The sequence below is a fragment of the Scyliorhinus torazame genome, chromosome 9 (genome assembly GCF_047496885.1).
Source record: "Scyliorhinus torazame isolate Kashiwa2021f chromosome 9, sScyTor2.1, whole genome shotgun sequence".
In the NCBI taxonomy this organism is placed as follows: domain Eukaryota; kingdom Metazoa; phylum Chordata; class Chondrichthyes; order Carcharhiniformes; family Scyliorhinidae; genus Scyliorhinus; species Scyliorhinus torazame.
In genome coordinates, this window is record NC_092715.1 from 118,401,774 (window position 1) to 118,422,089 (window position 20,316).

Here is a 20,316-nt window from a genome sequence, read left to right on the forward strand (position 1 = left end):
GGATCAGCTTCCCCCACCCCCAACTGCGGCGGCGCTGGACACAGTCTGCAGCCGCCACGCGTGGTCCCCGAAAAGTGAGAGGACACGCGCGCAACGCCTTCGGGGACCTGGCCCATCGGGAGCGGAGCATCCGGGGAGGGCCTCAGGTGATGTCTTGAGGCCGTCCCGACGGCATGCAGCGTATTCCTCGAGTACACCGTTTTTGAGGGGACGGAGCACCAGAAATGTGGCCCTGGAGTAGGAAGATGGCGGCAGCACGGTAGCATTGTGGATAGCACAATTGCTTCACAGCTCCAGGGTCCCAGGTTCGATTCCGGCTTGGGTCACTGTCTGTGCGGAGTCTGCACATCCTCCCCGTGTGTGCGTGGGTTTCCTCCGGGTGTTCCGGTTTCCTCCCACAGCCCAAAGATGTGCAGGTTAGGGGGATTGGCCATGATAAATTGCCCTTAGTGTCCAAAATTGCCCTTAGTGTTGGGTGGGGTTATTGGGTTATGGGGATAGGGTGCTCTTTCCAAGAGCCGGTGCAGACTCGATGGGCCGAATGGCCTCCTTCTGCACTGTAAATTCTATGAAAAACGGCAAAGCCCCCGATTCCGGCATAAAATTGGATTCTCCGTCGCCGACCGGAGAATCCTGCCCCATGTCTCAGAAACGGAGAATCCTGCAAGCTTTAACAAAGGGTCATCTGGGCTCGAAATGTTAGCTCTTTTCTCTCTCTACAGATGCTGCCAGACCTGCTGAGATTTTCCAGCATTTTATCTTTGGGATCCCGCCACATATACCCATTGTCTCGCACAATCTCCATCTGATGGGGCCAGGCCACCCGGGGTTTTGCCTCTCCCCCCATCCCCCGTCCCCCACATCAAGAGACCACCTCAGAGGAGAACTCCGAGGAGACCACCATCAAAGCGTCACAGTTATCACTTGCACTCTCCACCAGCACAGAGACACACACCTCGGTGGGCAACATTGGTTGGACCGTCTCCTGGGACACAATCTAGTGAACACCACACAGTTGCTGATGCACAGCAGGTGGAGGCAGGATCGAAGGGAGACAGCAATCAGAGGGCTGCTGGATTCCAGGATGAGGCTGGGTCCCAGCCTGATGCTGAGCTTCTGGACAAGGTTCTCCCAGAGTTGATGCAGATGATAGGTCACAACTGTGACATTCAGGAGGGGGTGTCGGCGACACCGGCGACTGCGAGGCCTATTGGAGGAGTCCCAAAGCCTTCAGCCGCAGGAGATGGTGCTGACAATACGTGGCACCGACGCCAACACTGCTCAGGTGGCGACCACAGGGAACATGATGTCCCCGTCATGAGTGGTAGTGTCCAAGGCGTGCTTCAGTTTGAGGCATCCATGGCTGAGGGCCTTCACATCATGTCCTAGTCACTGAGAGACATGTCCCAGATGTAGGTGGACATTGCCGAGGCACTGCAGAGTATAGTCCAGTCACTGAGGAGCATCGCTGAGGATTAGACACCATGGTACAGACAATGGCGATCTGCCAGGACTGGCAAAGCCAGATGACTCAGAGGCCTCTGGACCTCACTCCAGCTGTTTCTCTGTCCCATGGACTCCCCCAGGACCCTGTATGCACCATCAGGGAGGAAGAATCGCTGGAGACCAAGTCGGGGCCTACCACAAAGGAGATGATAGCAGTCTTCATTTCTTCCAAATCGCCCCCTCCTGATATTGCCGCATCTCAAGGACAGCGGGCAGAACAAGGTGGCAAGGAGACGCCAGTGACATCAGTAAATCGGCGGGACCTCCGGCTCTAAGCCCTCCAGAGGATGTCCGCCAAGGATATCAAAGACCACAGGTTGCCTCCACCTCTGATGTGCACCCTGGGGACACACCTTGATATAGCTCTAGACCCCGGAAGGTCAGGAAGAGTGAGGAGTACTGAGTGGGCACTGGTGAGATCACTATCCATAGCTAGGGAGAATGAAGATCTGTCACATTAAAATGTTCACTATTAAAACATGTCATGCCTCATACATGAGGTCTCTGTCACGTTAATCTTCACAGCAGACCTGCCAGCATCCCTGCCCCCTGTTTCCAGTCCACCCACCCCTCACCCCAGCACAGTGATGCAGGATCGCAAGCCCCCGATGCAGACCGCCTTCAAAGGATGGGTGTGAGCTCCCGACTTTTGCAGAAATTGAGGAGCACCAGAGCTTTCCTCACAGCGAGCTCTCATTAGCCTACTGCCTTGTATGGTGACCCATTGACAGTGCGAGCACAGGCCATCACCCTGGAATGTTACACAGACCCTGGGAGGGGGCGATAAGGTGGTTGGTGAGGGAGTGGTGTGATGATATGGAGGGTCGAATGGGAGGAAGCGAAATGGGGGGTGGGGTTGAGCTGACAGTCACAGCCTCGCCCTAGGAGAATCTGAAGATGGTGAGAGCCTCCCAGGTCCTCCTTGAATGTCAGAAACTTGCCGCCACCTGTCCTAGGGCTTGTCCTCCAGTCCCTTCTGGACTGCTACTTCCTGAGATGAGACTGCATGTCCCTTCTCCTCCACCTCCTCCTTCTTCAGCATGTCGTCCTGCTGCTGTGCCAGATAGTGGAGGGCACTGCAGACCACCGCAAAGCGGGAAATTCTCTGGGGGTTGTACTGAAGGGCACTACCACAGGGGTCTAGGCATCGGAATCGCATTTTCAGAAGGTCAATGCACTGCTCAATTACAGCATGGGTGCAGCATAGGCCTCATTATAATGGGTCTCTGGCCTCCACACTGGTGTCATCAGCCATGACCTCAACAGTTATCCTTTGTCCCCCATGAGCCAACCCGTCATCCCGGGATGGTTCTCGAAGACACCAGGGATCTCTGAATGCCCCAGGATGTAGCTGCCATGCATGCTCCCTGGGTAATTGGCACACAGGTCCATGATTCGGAGGCTGTGGTCGCACAAGATCTGAACATTCAGGGAGTGGGACCCCTTCCATTTAATTTAGGGCACTCCCTGATGTACAGAGAGCGACTTGCATGCCATCAATGGCCTACTCGACCTGGGGCATCCCAGCGATGACAGCAAATCCTGCAACTCGGGCATCTGGGTGGACGTGGTCCAGCTTGAAGATGATATAGTTGGATGCCTGGGCATACAGAGCATCCGTAACCTCCCGGATGCACCTGTGGGCTGACGATTGGGATATGCCACACAGGTCCCCACTCGAGCCCTGGAATGACCCGGTGGCATAAACGTTCAGGGCTGCAATGACTTTTGTGGCCACCGAGAGCAAGTGTCCTCCTCCTTCATGGGGTGCCAAGTCCGCGATGGTGTAGCACAAGTACTGCACGGTCTCCCACACAGTCTTCGATGACACATGGTGCTGTCAGCTCATTGAATGACCAACTATGCCTGTACACCTAGGGATCTCGCTGGCCTCCCCCTCTGGGTTCCTCCTCAGCCTGATGGGTGGCCGGGTCATAAGGGTGTGCGCAGCTCCCTCCACATGGGTTGCTGTCTCCAGCCTGTGTTGGCATTGCTGCCATCTCCGGTGTCTGCCTATCTCTGCTGCCACCAACAATGCAAGGGCAACCTCTGCGGGATTGATTCCACCAGACATACTGTTACCTGGAAGGAATTGGAGGAGAGACTCAATCAGTTAGAGCTTCCACCCTGGGACACTCAAATCCCCCACCCTCACGTGTCCTACCTTCTCTCAGAGTGCCATCCAGTGAGCCAGTTGTGCTGGCAAGCCATGATCTGCATTCACCCCTGGCCACATCTGGAGCCCTTAAACCCAGACTTCAGCTGGGAGATTAGGGAGACCGTGCTGAGCTGCTGTCCACTGATCCACACACTTCCCCTTTGGTCGCAAGAAGATCCACGGTGCTGAAGCTCTGTTCTTTAGTGTTTGATTGTTGGCAGCTGCCTCCATGGTGCTGACTCTCCTACAGTTCAGGCACAATGTCCAGACATCATAATTTGCTGGACCTGCAGTGCACTAATCATCCTCTGAGACATGGCACTTGTGCCCTCGAGGAAACACTTGAGAATTGAGGTGTGTGAAGTGTTGTCACAATTAACAAGGCTAATTCCTCATTTGAAATAGCCTTCAGCTGTGAAGCTGGAGGCTGCTCAGTCAAAAGGAGTGAGATTGAATTTCAGGATAGAAGCTACAGCAGGGCTCTGTCCTGGAGGAGTTTCATAGAATCCCTACAGCAGGAGGCCATTCGACCCATCGAGTCTGCACCAACCCTTTGAACAAACACACCACCCATTTACACTACCCTATCCACCCCGCCCTATGCCTGTAACCCAGAGCCTAATCTGCACATCCCTGGACATTAAGAGGCAATATAGCATGGCCAATTCATCTAACCTGCACATCTTCGGACTGCTGAAGGAAACTGGAGCATCCAGAGAAAACCCTAACAGACACATGGAGAATGGACAAACTCCACACCGACAGAGGCTGGAATTGAACCCGGGTCCCTGCCGCTGTGAGGTAGCATTGCTAACCGCTGTGCCACCGTTTTGTAGTACAGAAAGGCTGCAACTGTGTTTGCCCGTTATGGGTCTCCACAATGTTTAAAGATGCTTGAAGGTTACACAGACGTAAAGTCCCTCAACCCACATCCCGGGGCGACCCCTGACCTAGAATGCTTCAGCTCCCTGACCAAGCCCAACCGCCGCCCTGAGGGGTTCCCCCCTACCCTCCAAGCACTGGGGCAGCAGGTCCTGTGTCCTTGGGCTGCATGCCAGAAAATGTAAAGGGCTACCCACCTCTTGACCCCCTCAGTGCCAACCTTTGTGCCAACTTAACGTTTTTGAAAAGGAGTATTAAACAACGCCTGTGTGACTTCCCGGGAGGCCGCTGCATTTGACTTCAATCTCGTTGATGAGATTGAAATGAATGCAAATGAGGGTTAATGATATTCTGGCCATTTTGGGGTGAGATCTGGAACTCGTGATCGGGGGCAGGTCGGGTGAATCACAAAATGATTCGCGCCCAGCACGAACCTCGATTTTGACCTTTCGCGCTATTCACCCGGCGTGCCGGAATCCGCAGCAGGCGCAACATGCAGGCTGAATCACTTCCCCAGTTAGGGACCAATAATGTTTTGTTTAAAACAGAAAAAATTGAGATTCAAGATGTTTATTAAGTGAACCAAGCCACAAGACTCCATGAGCTTGGAACAAACAAAAGTGAACTTTATTATACAAGTTCAGAAAGATAAAACAATTTGCAATCTGTATCTTATACTCTAACAAAAGTATGAGGTACATGTGAATTAACATGCGAACTGTAGTCAAAAAATAACACAGCAGAATAAATGATAGATGCCACCAAACCAGATTCCATTGATTTCTCAACAACCTACCCAGATGTTTGAATGTTTGTCACATTGTATCAAACAATGTCACTGAAACTTTGTTTAACTTAAGAGGATTTCCAATCTTAAACTTTGAAGATTGTGCCTTCGAATTCTCTCCAAATGTTGTTTCTGCCACGATGGTTTCAACAATTATCCGCCTTACAGGGTTTAAATCTTGCCTTCTGAGATTCCTTTCCCCTGGATCTCCGAGTACACTGAAGCTTCACCTTCTGGGTACAAACTCAGGAGTCTTGGCAATGCCAAGCATGATACCACTGCTTCAAAGAGGTACCTTTACTTGCAGCATGGAGTCACCAACCTTTGGTTGCGTTCTTGGATCTTCAGGGCAGCACAGTAACAGTGGGTAGCATCGTTGCTTCACAGCTCCAGGGTCCCAGGTTCGATTCCCAGCTTGAGTCACTGTGGAGTCTGCACGTTCTCCCTGTGTCTGCGTGGGTTTTTCCGGGTGCTCTGGTTTCCTCCCACAAGTCCCAAGATGCGCTGTTAGGTAATTTGGACATTCTGAATTCTCCCTCTGTGTACCAGAACAGGTGCCGGAATGTGGCGATTAGGGGCTTTTCACAGTAACTTCATTGCAGTGTTAATGTAAGCCTACTTGTGACAATAAAGATTATTATTATGTCCACTTTGCTCAAAATCTGCTCCCTGCAGCTTTTATAAAATTTGGAGCGCATGTCTTTTCTCCTTTTTCTTTGAAACATGACTTAATGAGACCCATTTCTGGCCTGTCTTTTATGCCTTCCCTGGGACTTCCTTGTGGAACCTCTCCCGATATTCCTCCCTGATTTGGGATCTCTTCCTGTTCTCCTCCTATGCCCTGCACCTGGGACACTTACCAGATAATGGCACTCTGTATCATGTCATCTGACCTGCATTCTTTGCAGTGTTTTTCTTCTTACTTCTATGAGGGCCAGTCTTTGGCTTTAAGAACATAAGAAGATGGTACTGTGTATGTGCGGCCAATTCCCAACCAGGGCATGAGCAAAATGTTCAAAGATCATCGGGAATCAGAGTTTGCAACCTCTGAACTAAAGAAGTTAAGTTTATGTTTCACCACACGTTTGATACAGGATTTATTTGTTGACAACATTTTGTCATGCAGTAGAACACCAAACATTAGAAGTACTATTTTCAGCAGCTTTACATAGATTCAAACACAGAGTTCATAGAATCCTTACAGTGCTTAAGGAAGGAATTTGGCCAATCGAGTCTCCACCGACCCTCTGAAAGAACACTACCCAGATCCATTTCTCTGCCCACCCCGCCCTATCTCTGTAACCCCACCTAACCTTCACATCCCTGGAAACTAAAGTGCAATTAAGTGTGGCCAATTCACCTAATCTGCACATTTGGTGGTAAAGATGCAAATAGAATTGAGAGGTAAGGGTGTGGCGATAGTTTACAAGGCAGAGGAATCAGGGGGATTTGTTGGGTTATTTTGAGGATGGGGGTATGATGCTGATTTTAAAAAGGTACCTGAGGAAAATGAACCATTTATAATGTCAATATGCACACCGCAGCAAACACCTACTGGGTTTTTACCTTTCGGCAATGAGACCCTACACAGACTCAAATGGGATAAATTCTACATTGCTGTTTAGAAAGCAGGTTATATAATAAATACCTCTTGTGCTTCAATCCCCTCTTTACTATTTTTCATGGAATAATGCAGATTGGTTAACCAATGTTTAGCCAATAGAATTTATCTGCAGCATAGATAAAGCTGTTGCACGGTCACAAATTTAATGTTATGAGATTGGTCAGGTTTTATATGAAGTCACTGCATTATACTGCATTTACTAATTGAACTACTGTTTAAATGTCATATTCACGAAACTGGACTTTAAAAGTGACTGTCTATACTTACCTGAGCATTGACAATCCTGGGAATTAAATTAAGAATTTTTGTTAGTGGTCAATACTCCTGACAGTTTTCTGGGTGCACATGTTAACTATGCCAAAACCAATTCTGAACAACACGCATTAGTTCTGAACACAGAGACACAACAAAACATCCAAGAAAGAAGGAAAGTCAATCTGTTTCTTTTGGTTGACTGACTGTGCAGTTCCAGTTTTCATTATGCATGTCTAGATTTAGCATTTACACCGTTTCATCACTGCCTTGAAAAAATATGAAATGAAAAAGAATTAAAGATATTCTGTGCAAAAGTGTTTAAAATACAAACTATTTACTTGCACACATTTCAAACGATTTTTTTCGATAGAATCTTGGAACACTTGAAGCTTGACAGGTCCTTGCAAGCACTCACCACTATTAAATCATGGAATTGTCTACATAGCTTTGTGTATTGGTTATCCACTGGAGTCAGTAACATGGTCAATAGATTGCCTGACCACCCAGAAGCCATCCTGTGGTGTCTTGTTGGCAGGTGGGGAGAGCAGGCTACATGGAATGAAGACAATATGACTGCTGCCAGGATACCAGGCCTTTACCTGCATAATTTGCTGTATGTGGTCACACGCCAGCAGGATGAGGGAGTGAAATCTCTTTTGGTTGTGGTACATCTCAGATGTATGGTGCCCAAAATATAGGAACATCGGACTTAGGAACAGGAATGGCCATTCAGCCTTTGAACCTGCTCTGCCATCCAATAAGATCATGGTTGATCTGCTTGTGGCCTCAGCTCAATTTTCCTGTCTGCCACCCCAACCTCCCAGCCTCCACTGCTTTCTTAGAAAGAGAATTTCACAGACTAATGATCCTTTGCGAGAAAATATTTCTCCTCATTTCCATTTTAAAAGTGAGGCTTGTTCGGGCAGCACGGTGGTTAGCACTGCTGCCTTACGGCGCCGAGGACCCGGGTTTGATCTCAGACCCGGGTCACTGTCCGTGTGGAGTTTGCACATTCTCCCTGTGTCTGCGTGGGTCTCACCCCCACAACCCAAAGATGTGCAGAGTAGGTGGATTGGCCACGCTAAATTGTCCCTTAATTGGAAAAAAAAAGAATTATTATTCCTAAACTGTGTCCCTGAGTTTAGTCTCTCCCACAAGTGGAAACAGCCTCCCAGTATCCTCTTTGTCTAGTCCCCTGAGGATCTTACATGTCTCAATAAGATCACCTTTCATTCTTCTAAACAATGGATATAGCCCAACCTGTTCAATCTTTCTTTATAAGATAACCCCTTATCCCAGGTATGAGTCCAGTGGACCTTCTCTGAACTGCTTCTAAAACAATCATATATTTTTTCGAATAGGGAGGCCAAAACTATCCAGTTCTCCAGATGTCTTCTCACCAATGCCTTGCTGCAGTAAAACTTCTCTACTTTTATATTCTATTTCCCTTTCAATAAACACCTGCATTCCATTTACCTTCCTAATTTCTTGCTATGCCTGTATAATAACCTTTTGTGATTTGTGTACCAGGGCGCCCAGATCCCTGTGTTACTGAGTTCTGCAATCTTTTTCCATTTAAATAGTATATTTTGTTTCTATTGTTCCTGGCAAAGAGGACAAGTTCATAGCTACGCACACTATATTCTGTCCACCAAATTTTACCCACTCACTTAACCTGTCTATATCCCTTTGCAGGCTCTCTGGGTGTGATCTACTGGCCGCATCCCGCTGGAACCGGGAGAGATCGCCCCCAGGATTCCCAACGGCCATTATGCCTCGTGACATCTAACCACAAAGGGCGGGACCCAGTCTCGGATGACTAAGTGAGTTTAAGAAGCCACTTAATCATGCTCATGCCAGATCTAACGGCCGCCCGGCATCTATGGGCCTTGCTAAGGAGATCCCAGCTGGGCACCGTCCAGTACTGGTCCCCACAAACGGGGACATGGCGGAATGGAACCGGGGGGGGGGGGTTCGAGTCGAGGTCGCTCCAGTGATCGGATTTAAAAATGGCGTCCCAATTTCTTCCTGCATGGAGGCGGTCTGCTCGCCGGAGCTCCTCAGTGCAGGAAATGACGCTAAGTGCGGCCTCAGTTTGGGGGAAGGGGGGCATTCTCCACCAGGGCACAAAAAAAAGAGTACCGTTCGATAGCGGGGTTATTTCCCGCCATTTATGACCATGATAAGTCCACCCCAGTTAGATCGCACCCTCTACCTACTTCTCGACAACTTACTTTTCTATCTTGGTGTCATTAGCAAACTTAGCTACTTCAGTCCCTTCAACCAAGTCATTGATAAAGATTGTAAATAGTTGAGGCCCCAGCAGTGATCCTGTGATACTCCACTTGTTACCAAAGGCACATTTCAAAGGGGCTTTTCACAGTAACTTCATTTGAAGCCTACTTGTGACAATAAGCGATTTTCATTTCATTTATCCCTACTTCTCTGCTTGGTGTTAGCTAACCAATCCTTTATTTATGCTAATGTGTCCCCCTCCCCACACACATAATCCTATCTTGTGTTGTGACAAGTGGTAAATGGAGTGTGTAGTCAATGGCAACTTGAACCATGGGGAAGCCTACATTCCTTACAAAGCTGCCTGCTCTCTTTGTTTCTCTCTGACAAGTGAGAATTTGACCACTTCCAAAGAATAGTCCACTTAATACCTACTTGAGTTCTGTAACAAAGCAAGGAAGGAATCTGTATCAAAGAATTATAAAAAATATATATTAAAGGTTGACTGTAGTAATTGTTTTAGTTTAGGCCTAAGTTTTAAAACATTCAGAAATTATCGTAGAAGTGGAATACAGAGCCTTAGTAGTTTACCTTTGTCAACAGCAAAAGGTGTTGAAAGTTCCAGGAAGAGCCAAGGGCATAAATATCTTGGAGATGATCTCACTTTCCCAGACATTGCCAATGTCATCCTCACCCTGCTTTGGGGTTGTAGTTGTGGATGAAGCAGGTGTCATATTTCAGTGAGGACATACTTAGTGAGGCAGAGATGTCTGGCACCATTGTTCCTAACTGAGGTTCAGGGAGGGGGATTCGCCCTTGAACATTCTGGGCAAGTATGATCGCCTGCTAAAGAGCCTTCTGCCTGCTTTGTGTTGGCTCTGCTCATTGACCCTTTAATACCAAAGACAATGCATCCATGTCTGGGGAAAAGTGGATTGTGTAGAATCCGTGAAGCCAGGACAATCAAATCTTAAAGTAATGCTAGTGGGAGGTTCTTCCTACTGCTGAACATATATTCTGCTGTGTGAGGTTACGACAGGGTGAGTTGACTGGGTAAGACAGGTTAGTTGGAGTGTTACAGCACAAAATAACACTGCTGGCAGAAAACCAGCATTACACGCTGATCATGATCTTCCAATTCTGCACAATTCCTGAGAACACTCTCTGCATGCATAAACTAATGCCCTCATCAAAATTATGTCCTGTACATCCAGCTTTAGCAGTGCATAATCACACAGCAGATGCCATTTTGGTGGTCAAAATTACAGATGGCATACATTTGAATTTTGTGGCGTTTCAATTTTCAGCCTGTAGGCTAAACAGATCATTTTGATTTGTTGAATTACAATATCTAAATTTCAGATTATGGAATTAAAATATAGTGCACCACCAGCAAAATTCAAATCCACGAGCTGTAAACAGTTACTTATATTATTACATTGAAATTGTAATATTGCTTTCATACACAGAAATAGAATATAATGTTTTTCATCATTAAAGTATGGCCGCAGCCAAAGAATATTGCACTTATTACCTACCCAAGCTTTGGGCATGGTAGGAAAGAACTTGCATCAAAGAGCTACAAGAAAAAAATATTCTTTAAAAAATTGTCTATAGTTATTGTTTTAGCTGAGAATTATGTCTTCAAAGCATTCCGGAGTTCGTTGTAGAAGTTAATTAATGTATTTGCCATTGCAGTGCCCACTACAGTCTGTGGTAGCATTCCTCGTAAATCAGTCTGAATAAAGCCAGTTAAGAGGCTGTGATCCGGGTCATTCTTCAAAGGAATGCAAAACCATCCACATGGGTGATTAAATCCACGAACAAAATTAGGTTGTTCTATCCCATATTCAACACTGACTCCTGTGTTGGGTTAACAAAAAGATTGTCCTTTAATACAATTAGACATTTCAAAGCATCACTTTCCAAAATAACTAAATCCTTCTTCCAAATTATATTACATGTTCTGAAAAAAAATCATGGGGATACAATGGTGAATTCACATAAAAACTTGTTTTTAAATCACCTTTTTTCAGAAAAAAACTGAATAAAACATTAATTATGTTCATAGTATTTAGGTATGGCCATTTAGTTGGGGATGGGTTGAAACTAAACAGCAAATTTTATAAATATGCAGCCTTGGGACAAAAGCATTGCCCATTGGGAGCACACACCAAGAATCCAGGTCCTTGCAAGGCTCTCAGAGATGGACGATTTGTATAATAAACTTTTATATTGGTAATTATTCCTGCCATTTGACAAATGCAGTATATAGTGTTCAAAGTAAACATTTTGGGTGAGATTCTCAGTTTCTGAGACTAAATGTTGATGCCAAGGCAGAATTCGTGGACTTTCAAGACAGAAAAACTGGCGACACACCTGGAGCAATTCTGCTACTATTGAGGGGTTAGCACCGGTGCCACGTGGAACACAATCGATTCCAATGAAAAACGGTGCAGGATTCGCCAGGTCCATGATTGACACTTGAGAGGCTGACAAGCTGCAGTCGCACATACACATTACACTCCCCACACACAATCATCCCAGCCAACAAGATGGTACTGGTTGTGCTGGAGCGCGTCCATACAGCTGATGGGGCCAGAGGGAATCTAGGGTGGGTGCCCTGGGGGGACATCTATACGACCCATGGCACTAAGTTCAAAGTGGGCTGTTAGCAGTGTGTGCAGCTGCACAGCTGCCTTGCCGGCTGCGGCAATGGTGTTCCATGCCCACCCACCCCATCCCCACAGCCCACCTCCTGGCCACACCCTGCTGTGTCCCCCAGCCCTGGCAGAAGCCCCCCGGCGAGTGGCACAACTGTCAGCAAACTATGGCGATGTTGGACACTTTTCGTATCCCCTCTCTCCCTCAGCAGCCACCACAATTTTTAAAAGCGTAAGTGAACCGTGCCGTCGGGAACTCGGCCCATTGCAGGCGGAGAATGGCGGAGACCCCGGAGAATACCGGGTCGGGCCCGCTAATGATATGCAAATGGTATCTACTGTACGTGCGTTCCAGAACGCATTGACGCCGCTGTCAAGGTGATGGAGAATTGTGATTTGGCTCCAAATCGGCACCTTCCGCAATTTTGGCGTCAGAACCGATTCTCCGCCCAATCGCCTTTCGCGATCTCAGCGTCGATTACTGTAGAATCCCACCCTTTCTATTTTTCATCTACTTGCAGTAAATTGGGGGCAATCAGCTGCAAATATGCAAAATTGAAAACTAGACGTTGAGGATCAATAAATAAAAAGCTGAATGAGAAATTAATGGACTTAAGCTGCTTACAACTGAAAAATGTGCAATAAGTGAAATAACCTTGATGCTGTTTGTCTTTGAAGTTAAAACCTCTCGCAGCTTAATGTAACAAAAATTGCGATTGTATACCATCAATAACATCTTAAAACTCTAGAGTAGTGAATTGCTTTGTCATTTCTTTTTACCCGCAATTCCAAAAATTTCCACAATCAAAATCAGGTAGAAGTCGGCAGAAGACTCGTGTTCCTCTAAAGAAAGGGAGCAAAGGTTATAAACATAGCTACATATGTGCTCACCGCAAGAGAGTAGCCCATTCTGGTAATCTGTGGTAAAGGAGAAGTCGATGAACTCTCTTGGGGCAATGACATTCCACAACTGTCCTGCTGTGGTGTAATGCATCAAACAACAGCCCTGCTGTATAAAATAATTGGATATTAGTACATATTTAATAATATTTCTTTTACATATTCCACCATTAGGTGTTTGCCTGCATAAATAACAACAATATGTATTTATATAGCACTTTTAACATAGTAAACCATCCCAAGGCGCTGCACAACTATTATTAACAACATTAGGAGACATTAGGACAGATTACCAAATCTTGGTCAAACAGGTAGATTTTAAGAATTGTTTTAAAGGAACAGAGAGGTATGGAGAAGCTGAGAGAGTTTTCCGAACTTGGGGTTTTAGCAGCTGAAAGTATAGCAAGCAATGGTGGAGCAATTAAATCACGTTCCACAAGAGATCAGGAATTGTGAAGCACAAAGATTTGCCACAGTCCAGGGCTGATGGAGGTTAAAGAGCGGCAAGACCATGGAGGGATCTGCAAACAAAATTTGAAAATTGAGGCATTCTTATACCTGAAGGTACATTCTTATACCCTAGATCAGTGAGCTCAGGGTGATGGACGGACAGGACTTGGTGCAAGTTGGGATACAGAAGGCAGAATTTTAGATGAGCGCTAGTTTAGGTAGGATAGAATATGGAAAACCAATCAGAATAGCTTTGGACTAGTCAAATTTTGAGGTAAAAAAGGCATGGATGGGTGTTTCAGCAGCAAGCTAGCTGAGTCAGGAGGTATTACTGAGGGAAACGTAGTGGTGCGAATGGGATCAGAGGCTCACCTTGGGGCTAAATACAAGGCCTTACATGTTTTCAAGGGACAGGGATGCAGTTGGTGGTGGGGACCAATAGCAATGGCTTCAGTATTCCCAATATTTAGTTGGAGGAAATTTATGCTCCTCTGGTACTGGGCGTCAGACGAGCAACCTGACAATCTGGAATAGGATTTGAGGAAGTAATGGTGTGGAGAATATTGTCGACGTGCATGTTGAGCCCGACATGTTTTGGGATGATTGTGTCTTGGAGGCTAAGGTTTGAACCTTCCAGGTGAACAGAGGTACAGTAATGGTGTGACAGTGGTAAGATAAGTCATTGAAGGTAGTTGGTGGTTATGATAAGTTCGATAAGAGTGGAACCAGATGAATGCAGTTCCACCCAACTGAATAATTGTGCAGAGGTACTGCAGGAGGATGGTATGGTCATCTGTGTAAAAGGCAGACAAATATTTTGTTATATATGTGAAATTGATCATTAAGTAAATAAACAACTGATAATCAAAGAAAAGAAAACAGAAAGTGTTGCAGTTAATCTTTAATAAACTGGTCTTTCCCAATGCCATGCGTGACCTCGACATTCTAATTTCTATGGAAGTTCTCTCTCCCTACTTTACGTCATAATTTATTTTTGTTTTTTTTGTCTTTTCTCTTGTTTCTACCTCAGAGTTAACCCTCTTTGCTCCAAGCCAGCCTCCATCCCATGAAATATTTTTTGATTCTCACCTCCCTTGTCATGGCTGTCATTATCCTTCTTTACACCTGCTTTCAATCATTTTTGGTCCAGCTTTTTCACTTTCAGTGTAGCTACTTCTCAGTGTCCAAGGATTAAAGCATTTTTGTGTCAGTCCATAGTAGCAGAGCATAGAGGGAGGCGTTAACGTATTGGTATTGTCACTAGACTTATAATCCAGAGACCCTGGCTAATGCTCTGGGGACACGGGTTCGAATCCCACCACAGATGGGGAAATTTGCATTCAATCAACAAAAATCTGGAATTATAAGTCCAATGATAACCATGAAACGATTGTTGTAAAAGCTCCATCTGGTTCAATAATGTCCCTTTAGGGAAGGAAATCTGCTGTCCTTACATGGTTTAGCCGACATGGTTGACTCGTAAATGCCCTCTAAAATGGCCTAGTAAACCTCTCATGGGTGTCAAACTACTAGAAAGTCTGTACGGAATGAATCCGGGTGGACGAATGGGTAGTGACCTAGGCACTGGAAATGACAATGGCAAACTCAGCCTTGTTGGCCCTGCAACGTCTAACATCTGGGACCTTGTGCCAAAATTGGGAGGGCTGTCTCACAGGCTAGTCAAGCAACAACTTGACAAACTCATACTCAAGAAATCACATCTTACAGATAATGTCCCAGATAACACCCAGCACCATCTCTGAATGAAATGAAATGAAAATGAAATGAAAGAAAATGAAAATGGAAATGAAAATGAATGAAATGAAAATCGCTTATTGTCACAAGTAGGCTTCAATGAAGTTACTGTGAAAAGCCCCTAGTCGCCACATTCCGGTGTATACTCCATCGTGTTGTGTAGCACTACTACCATGCTAAATGGGATAGACTTTGAAGAGATCCAGCAATTCAAGACTGAGCGCGGTGGGCCATCAGCAGCAGAATTGTTTTTGACCACAATCTGTAACCTCATGGCCTGGCATATCCCCCCTCTACCTTTATCCCTGTGATGAATGATATCTGTATACATATGTACCTTTAATGCGTAGGCCCCTTTAAGACCGGGTTTGGAACCCTGGGGGACTCCGCCTGCGGCACCGCCCCCAGGAAGCTGTATATAAGGTTACGTTCAGTAGGCAGTGTGCAGTGCTAGCAAGCAGAATTTGTTTAGCAATATCTGCTCACTGACACAGTTTGGGTTCCGCCAGGGTCACTCATCATCTGACCTTATTACAGTCTTGGTGCAAACATGGAAAAAAGGTTTGGGGCATGATTCTCTGTTTCTGAGACTAAGAGCGGGGTTCTCCGATTGCCGACGGCGAAATCGCATTTGGCGATTGGCCAGAAAATCTCTTTAGACGCCGAAATCGGGGGCGGTGCCGTTTTTCGGATGCTCCGCCCCCTCCAACACAGTGTCATCGCTGAGTACGCCGCACGCTGTTGGGACGGCCTCAGGTCTCACCTGAAGGCCGTCCCCACCCCCCATGGGCCGACTTCCCAACAGGGTGGATCACTTGTGCTCTGCGTTTTCGTCAACCTCGCGTGGCGGCTGTGGACTGTGTCCAGCACCGGCAGTTGGGGGGGGGGGGGGAAGCTGTTCCGCTGGCCAAGGGAGGCTTCGGTAGGGGTTGGGGGGACTGGTGGGGGGTGGTCCGGAAGTGGATAGGGGGGTTACAGCGGGGCATGATCTGGCAGACCGGGTCCGCACGTGGCCGGCGCCATGTTGTACGGCGCGCCCGCTGCAGGTCAACGCGTATGCGCGGCCACGGACTCGGCAATTCTCCGTCCGGATCTGCAGGTAATGCCGGGGGCTTTACGTGATGCGGTTGCTAGCCCCCCACCGGGCGGAGCATCAGATCGGGGACGCCACCGACATTTTGGTCGTAAGACTAGGCACAAGCTCCGGACATAGCCTCAAAATCGGTGAATCCAGCCCTAAGTGTTGACGCCAATGCAGAATCAGTAGACTTTTCCGACAGAAAAACTGGCGCCACAACTGCACCGATTCTGCTACCGTTAAGGGGCTTGCACTGGCGTCACGTGGAACAGAATTGATTCCAATGAGAAACGGTGCCAGATTGACACCCAAAGGTTGACAAGATGCAGCCGCATTTAAACAATTCTCCCCCCCCCACACACACCATTCCAGCCAACAAGATGGCAGCGAGGAGGGCAGCCCCGAGGTTCACAGACGCCGAGCTGGAGACCCTGTTAGATGCGGCGGAGGAGCAGCGTATCACCCTGTGCCCTGGCCCGAGAAGGAGGGTGCCAGCCGCTGCCGTTCACAGTACCTTAGCGCAGGTGGCAGAGGCCGTGAGTGCCGGACAAAACTGCACAACCTCCTCAGGGCGGCCAGGGTGAGTAGGCAGCAGTGTGCCCCGGCACAAAACCCCGTCCCACATAACCGGAACCCTGTACACACCCACTGGAGGGCAGCCGAACCCCACCCTGCACAGCATGCGGGCACCCATGCCACCTGCTATGGCCGGGTGGCCTGGCCGTTGCGCCATCACCTACCCACCCCCTGAGCTGCATGCATCGGATTATCTAACACCACCATTTTCTGTGTCTCAACACTTCCCGCCCTCAGGAGAAGGTCGTGCACAACCGCCGGGAGCAGGAGAAGACAGAAGGGGCACCACCGACCTGCGGCCCCTGACTGTGGCAGGGCAGAGGGCCCTGGACGTGTGTGGCGGCCCGGAGGTGGCCGAGCTGGAGATCGGCCGCAAGCGAGGAAGTGAGACCTTGCTGAGTTGCGGTTCTCTGTGACATGTGTCAAGTACCCCCCCCCAAAAACGCCCCCACCCCTACGCTACAGTCACCCTACACAACCCTTACCCCCACAACACCATCACCCTACACCACCCTCAACCCCATCCTCACCCCCACACACCCTCACTCCCAACCACACTCTACGCCACCCCCCCATGCGCGTCTAATCATGCGTCTTGTCTTGTGTCTTGCAGGACCTTCTGGAGATGGGGCAGGTCCATCCGGCACCCCATCCCAGCCAGTGCTGCAGGATAGGGCATCAGGAGGCTCGTTCAGCTTCTCGGGACGATACAAGATCTCATAGCTGTAGGTGGAGAGTTCGATTCTCCACCGTAAGATCTTGTCGTTTTTTATCTTGCCCAGCTGTGCATTATCGAACATGAAAGCAACTGACCGTTAGTCAGTGAAGAGAGTGAATGTCCTGCCGGCCAGGTAATGCCTCCAATGTCGCACAGCTTCTAATATGGCCTGGGCCGCCTTTTCGACTGAGGAATGGCGGATTTCAGAGGCGTGGAGGGTGCGTGAGAAGAAGGCCACGGGTCTGCCCGCTTGGTTGAGGGTGGCCGCCAGAGCTACGTCGGACGCGTCGCTCTCGACCTGGAAGGGGAGGGACTCGGCGATGGCATGCATCGTGGCCTTTGCAATGTCTGCTTTGATGCGGCTGAAGGCCTGGCGGGCCTCTCTCGACAGGGGAAAAATTGTGGATTGGCTTAGTGGACGGGCCTTGTCCGCATAGTTTGGGACCCACTGGGCATAGTAGGAAAAAAAAAACTAGGCAGCACTTCAGAGTCTTGGAGCATTGCGGGAGTGGGAACTCCATAAGGGGGCGTAGGCATTCATGGGTCGGGGCCTATAACCCCATTACGCACCACGTAGCCGAGGATGGCTAGGCAGTCGGTGCTGAACACACTTGTTATAAGTGAGGTTAAGGATTTTTGCGGTCGGGAGGAATTTTCGGAGGTTGGTGTTGTGTTCCTGCTGGTCGTGGCCGCAGATGGTGACATTATCGAGATACGGGAATGTGGCCCGTAAACCATACCGGTCAACCATTCGGTCCATCTCGCGTTGGAAGACCGAGACCCATTAGTGACACCGAAGGGAACTCTTAAGAAGTGGTAGAGCCGCCCATCTGCTTCGAAAGCAGTGTATTTGCGGCCACTAGTGCGGATGGGGAGCTGGTGGTAGGTGGACTTAAGATCCACCATGGAAAAGACCTTGTATTGCGCGATCCTGTTGACCAGGTCGGATATGCGGGGTAGAGAGTATACGTCAAGCTGCGTAAACCTGATGGTCTGACTGTAGTCGATGACCATCCTATGCTTCTCTCCGGTCTTTACAACCACTACTTGAGCTCTCCAGGGGCTGTTGCTAGCCTCAATGACACCTTCCCTCAGTAACCGTTGGACCTCTGACCTAATAAAGATCCGGTCCTGGGCACTGTACCATCTGCTCCTGGTGGCGACTGGTTTGCAATCCGGGGTGAGGTTCGCAAACATGGAAGGTTGATCGACCTTGAGGGTCGTGAGGCTGCAAACAGTGAGGTGGGATACAGGGCCGCCGAATTTGAAAGTTAGACTTTGGAGGTTGCACTGAAAGTCCAACCCTAGGAGTGTGGCCGCGCAGAGGTGGGGAAGGACGTAGAGTCGGTAGTTTTTGAACTCCCTTCCCTGGGCCGTGAGGTTAGCTACATAAAACCCCTTTATCTCTACTGAGTGAGATCCGGAGGCCAGGGAGATTTTTTGATTAACGGGGTGGACGGCGAGAGAACAGCGCCTTACCGTGTCGGGGTGTATGAAGCTCTCCGTGCTCCCAGAGTCGATTAGGCAGGACGTTTCATGCCCATTGATAAGCACCGTCGTAGCAGTCGAGAGTGTTCGGGGCCGAGACATGTCCAGGGTCACCGAGGCTAATCGTGGCAGCAGTTGGGTGTTCTCTTCGGGCGGTGTGTGGTCAGCCGAACTGGGGTCCTGGGAGTCCATCCAAGATGGCGGCGCCCACTGGTCGCACATAGCTGGGGGTGCACAAAATGACGGCACCCATCCATCGCACGTGGCGCCCGCGGGACAAGATGGCGGCGCCCGGAGGCCACACGTGGCCCTGAAGGAGGAAGATGGCGGCGCCCGCTGGCCGCATGGGGTCCGTGGAAAGGTTTGTGATGGCGGTCCGTATTCACCTCCGGAGACCGCAGCCTGGCATACCGCCACGAAGTGGCACTTTTTGCCGCATCCCTATCAGATGGATGAACGGGCCGGACAGCGCTGTCGGGGGTGCTTGGCTTGCCCGCAAAAATAGCAGCGGGGCCCCCCGGGGCTGCCAGGCCGTCCCGCAGCACAAGCTTGTGGGGGGATGGGAGATGCCTTGGGGTCGGCCGCGGGGGGGTTCCACACTGCCATGGGGGCTGCCGCGCGGTCGGGGACGTAAGCACGGGCGTTTCGGGAGCCACATCCAGGGAGCCGGCAATGGCCCGTGCCTCCTTGAGGCCTAGTGTCTCTTTCTCCAGCAATCGCCGGCGGATTTGGGAGGACAGCATACCTGCAACGAAAGCGTCCTGAATCAAAGGTTCTGTGTGGTCGTTTGCTGAAACTTGCGGGCAGCTGCAGTTTCTCCCCAACACCAGGAGCGCACGGTAGAATTCGTCCAGTGATTCCCCAGGGATTTGTCGCCTCGTCGCTAGTAGATGTCGGGCGTAGACCTGGTTTACAGGGTGAATATAATGTCCTTTCAGCAGCTCCATTGCGGCATCAAAATCATCCGCGTCCTCGATGAGGGTGTAGATTTCTGGGCTCACCCTCGAGTGCAGAATTTGTAGTTTCTGTTCTCCCGTGGGTGTGTTTTCGGCCATCCCGAGATATCCGTTGAAGCACGCCAGCCAGTGCTTGAAGGTTACCCCTGAGTTTTCCACGTGGGGGCTGAGTTGCAGACACTCCGGCTTGATTCGGAGCTCCATTCTTTAAAAACTAGCGTATTAAATTGATGATAGTCCAGGATTCTCTGAAGGTAAACTTGCAGGTTGAGTCCGTAATTAAGA

The 20,316-nt window shown here is 48.9% G+C and overlaps 1 protein-coding gene across 9 annotated transcripts in view; it reads right to left on the reverse strand.

Annotated features, from left to right (window-relative positions):
• Positions 1–5,100: 5,100 nt before the first annotated feature.
• stard4 (StAR related lipid transfer domain containing 4) overlaps positions 5,101–20,316 on the reverse strand; it is a 67,597-nt gene continuing 52,381 nt past the window's right edge. For 8 of the 9 annotated variants that reach the window (XM_072516429.1, XM_072516426.1, XM_072516428.1 and 5 more), the window contains 2 exons: positions 13,002–13,119; positions 5,101–11,310 (listed from right to left, as the gene is read on the reverse strand). In XM_072516429.1, coding sequence (XP_072372530.1) covers positions 11,084–11,310; positions 13,002–13,119 — 345 coding nt within the window. In that variant the 3' untranslated portion in view covers positions 5,101–11,083. The remainder of the gene's footprint in view (positions 11,311–13,001; positions 13,120–20,316) is intronic. The other variant, XM_072516423.1, reaches the window with a different exon arrangement.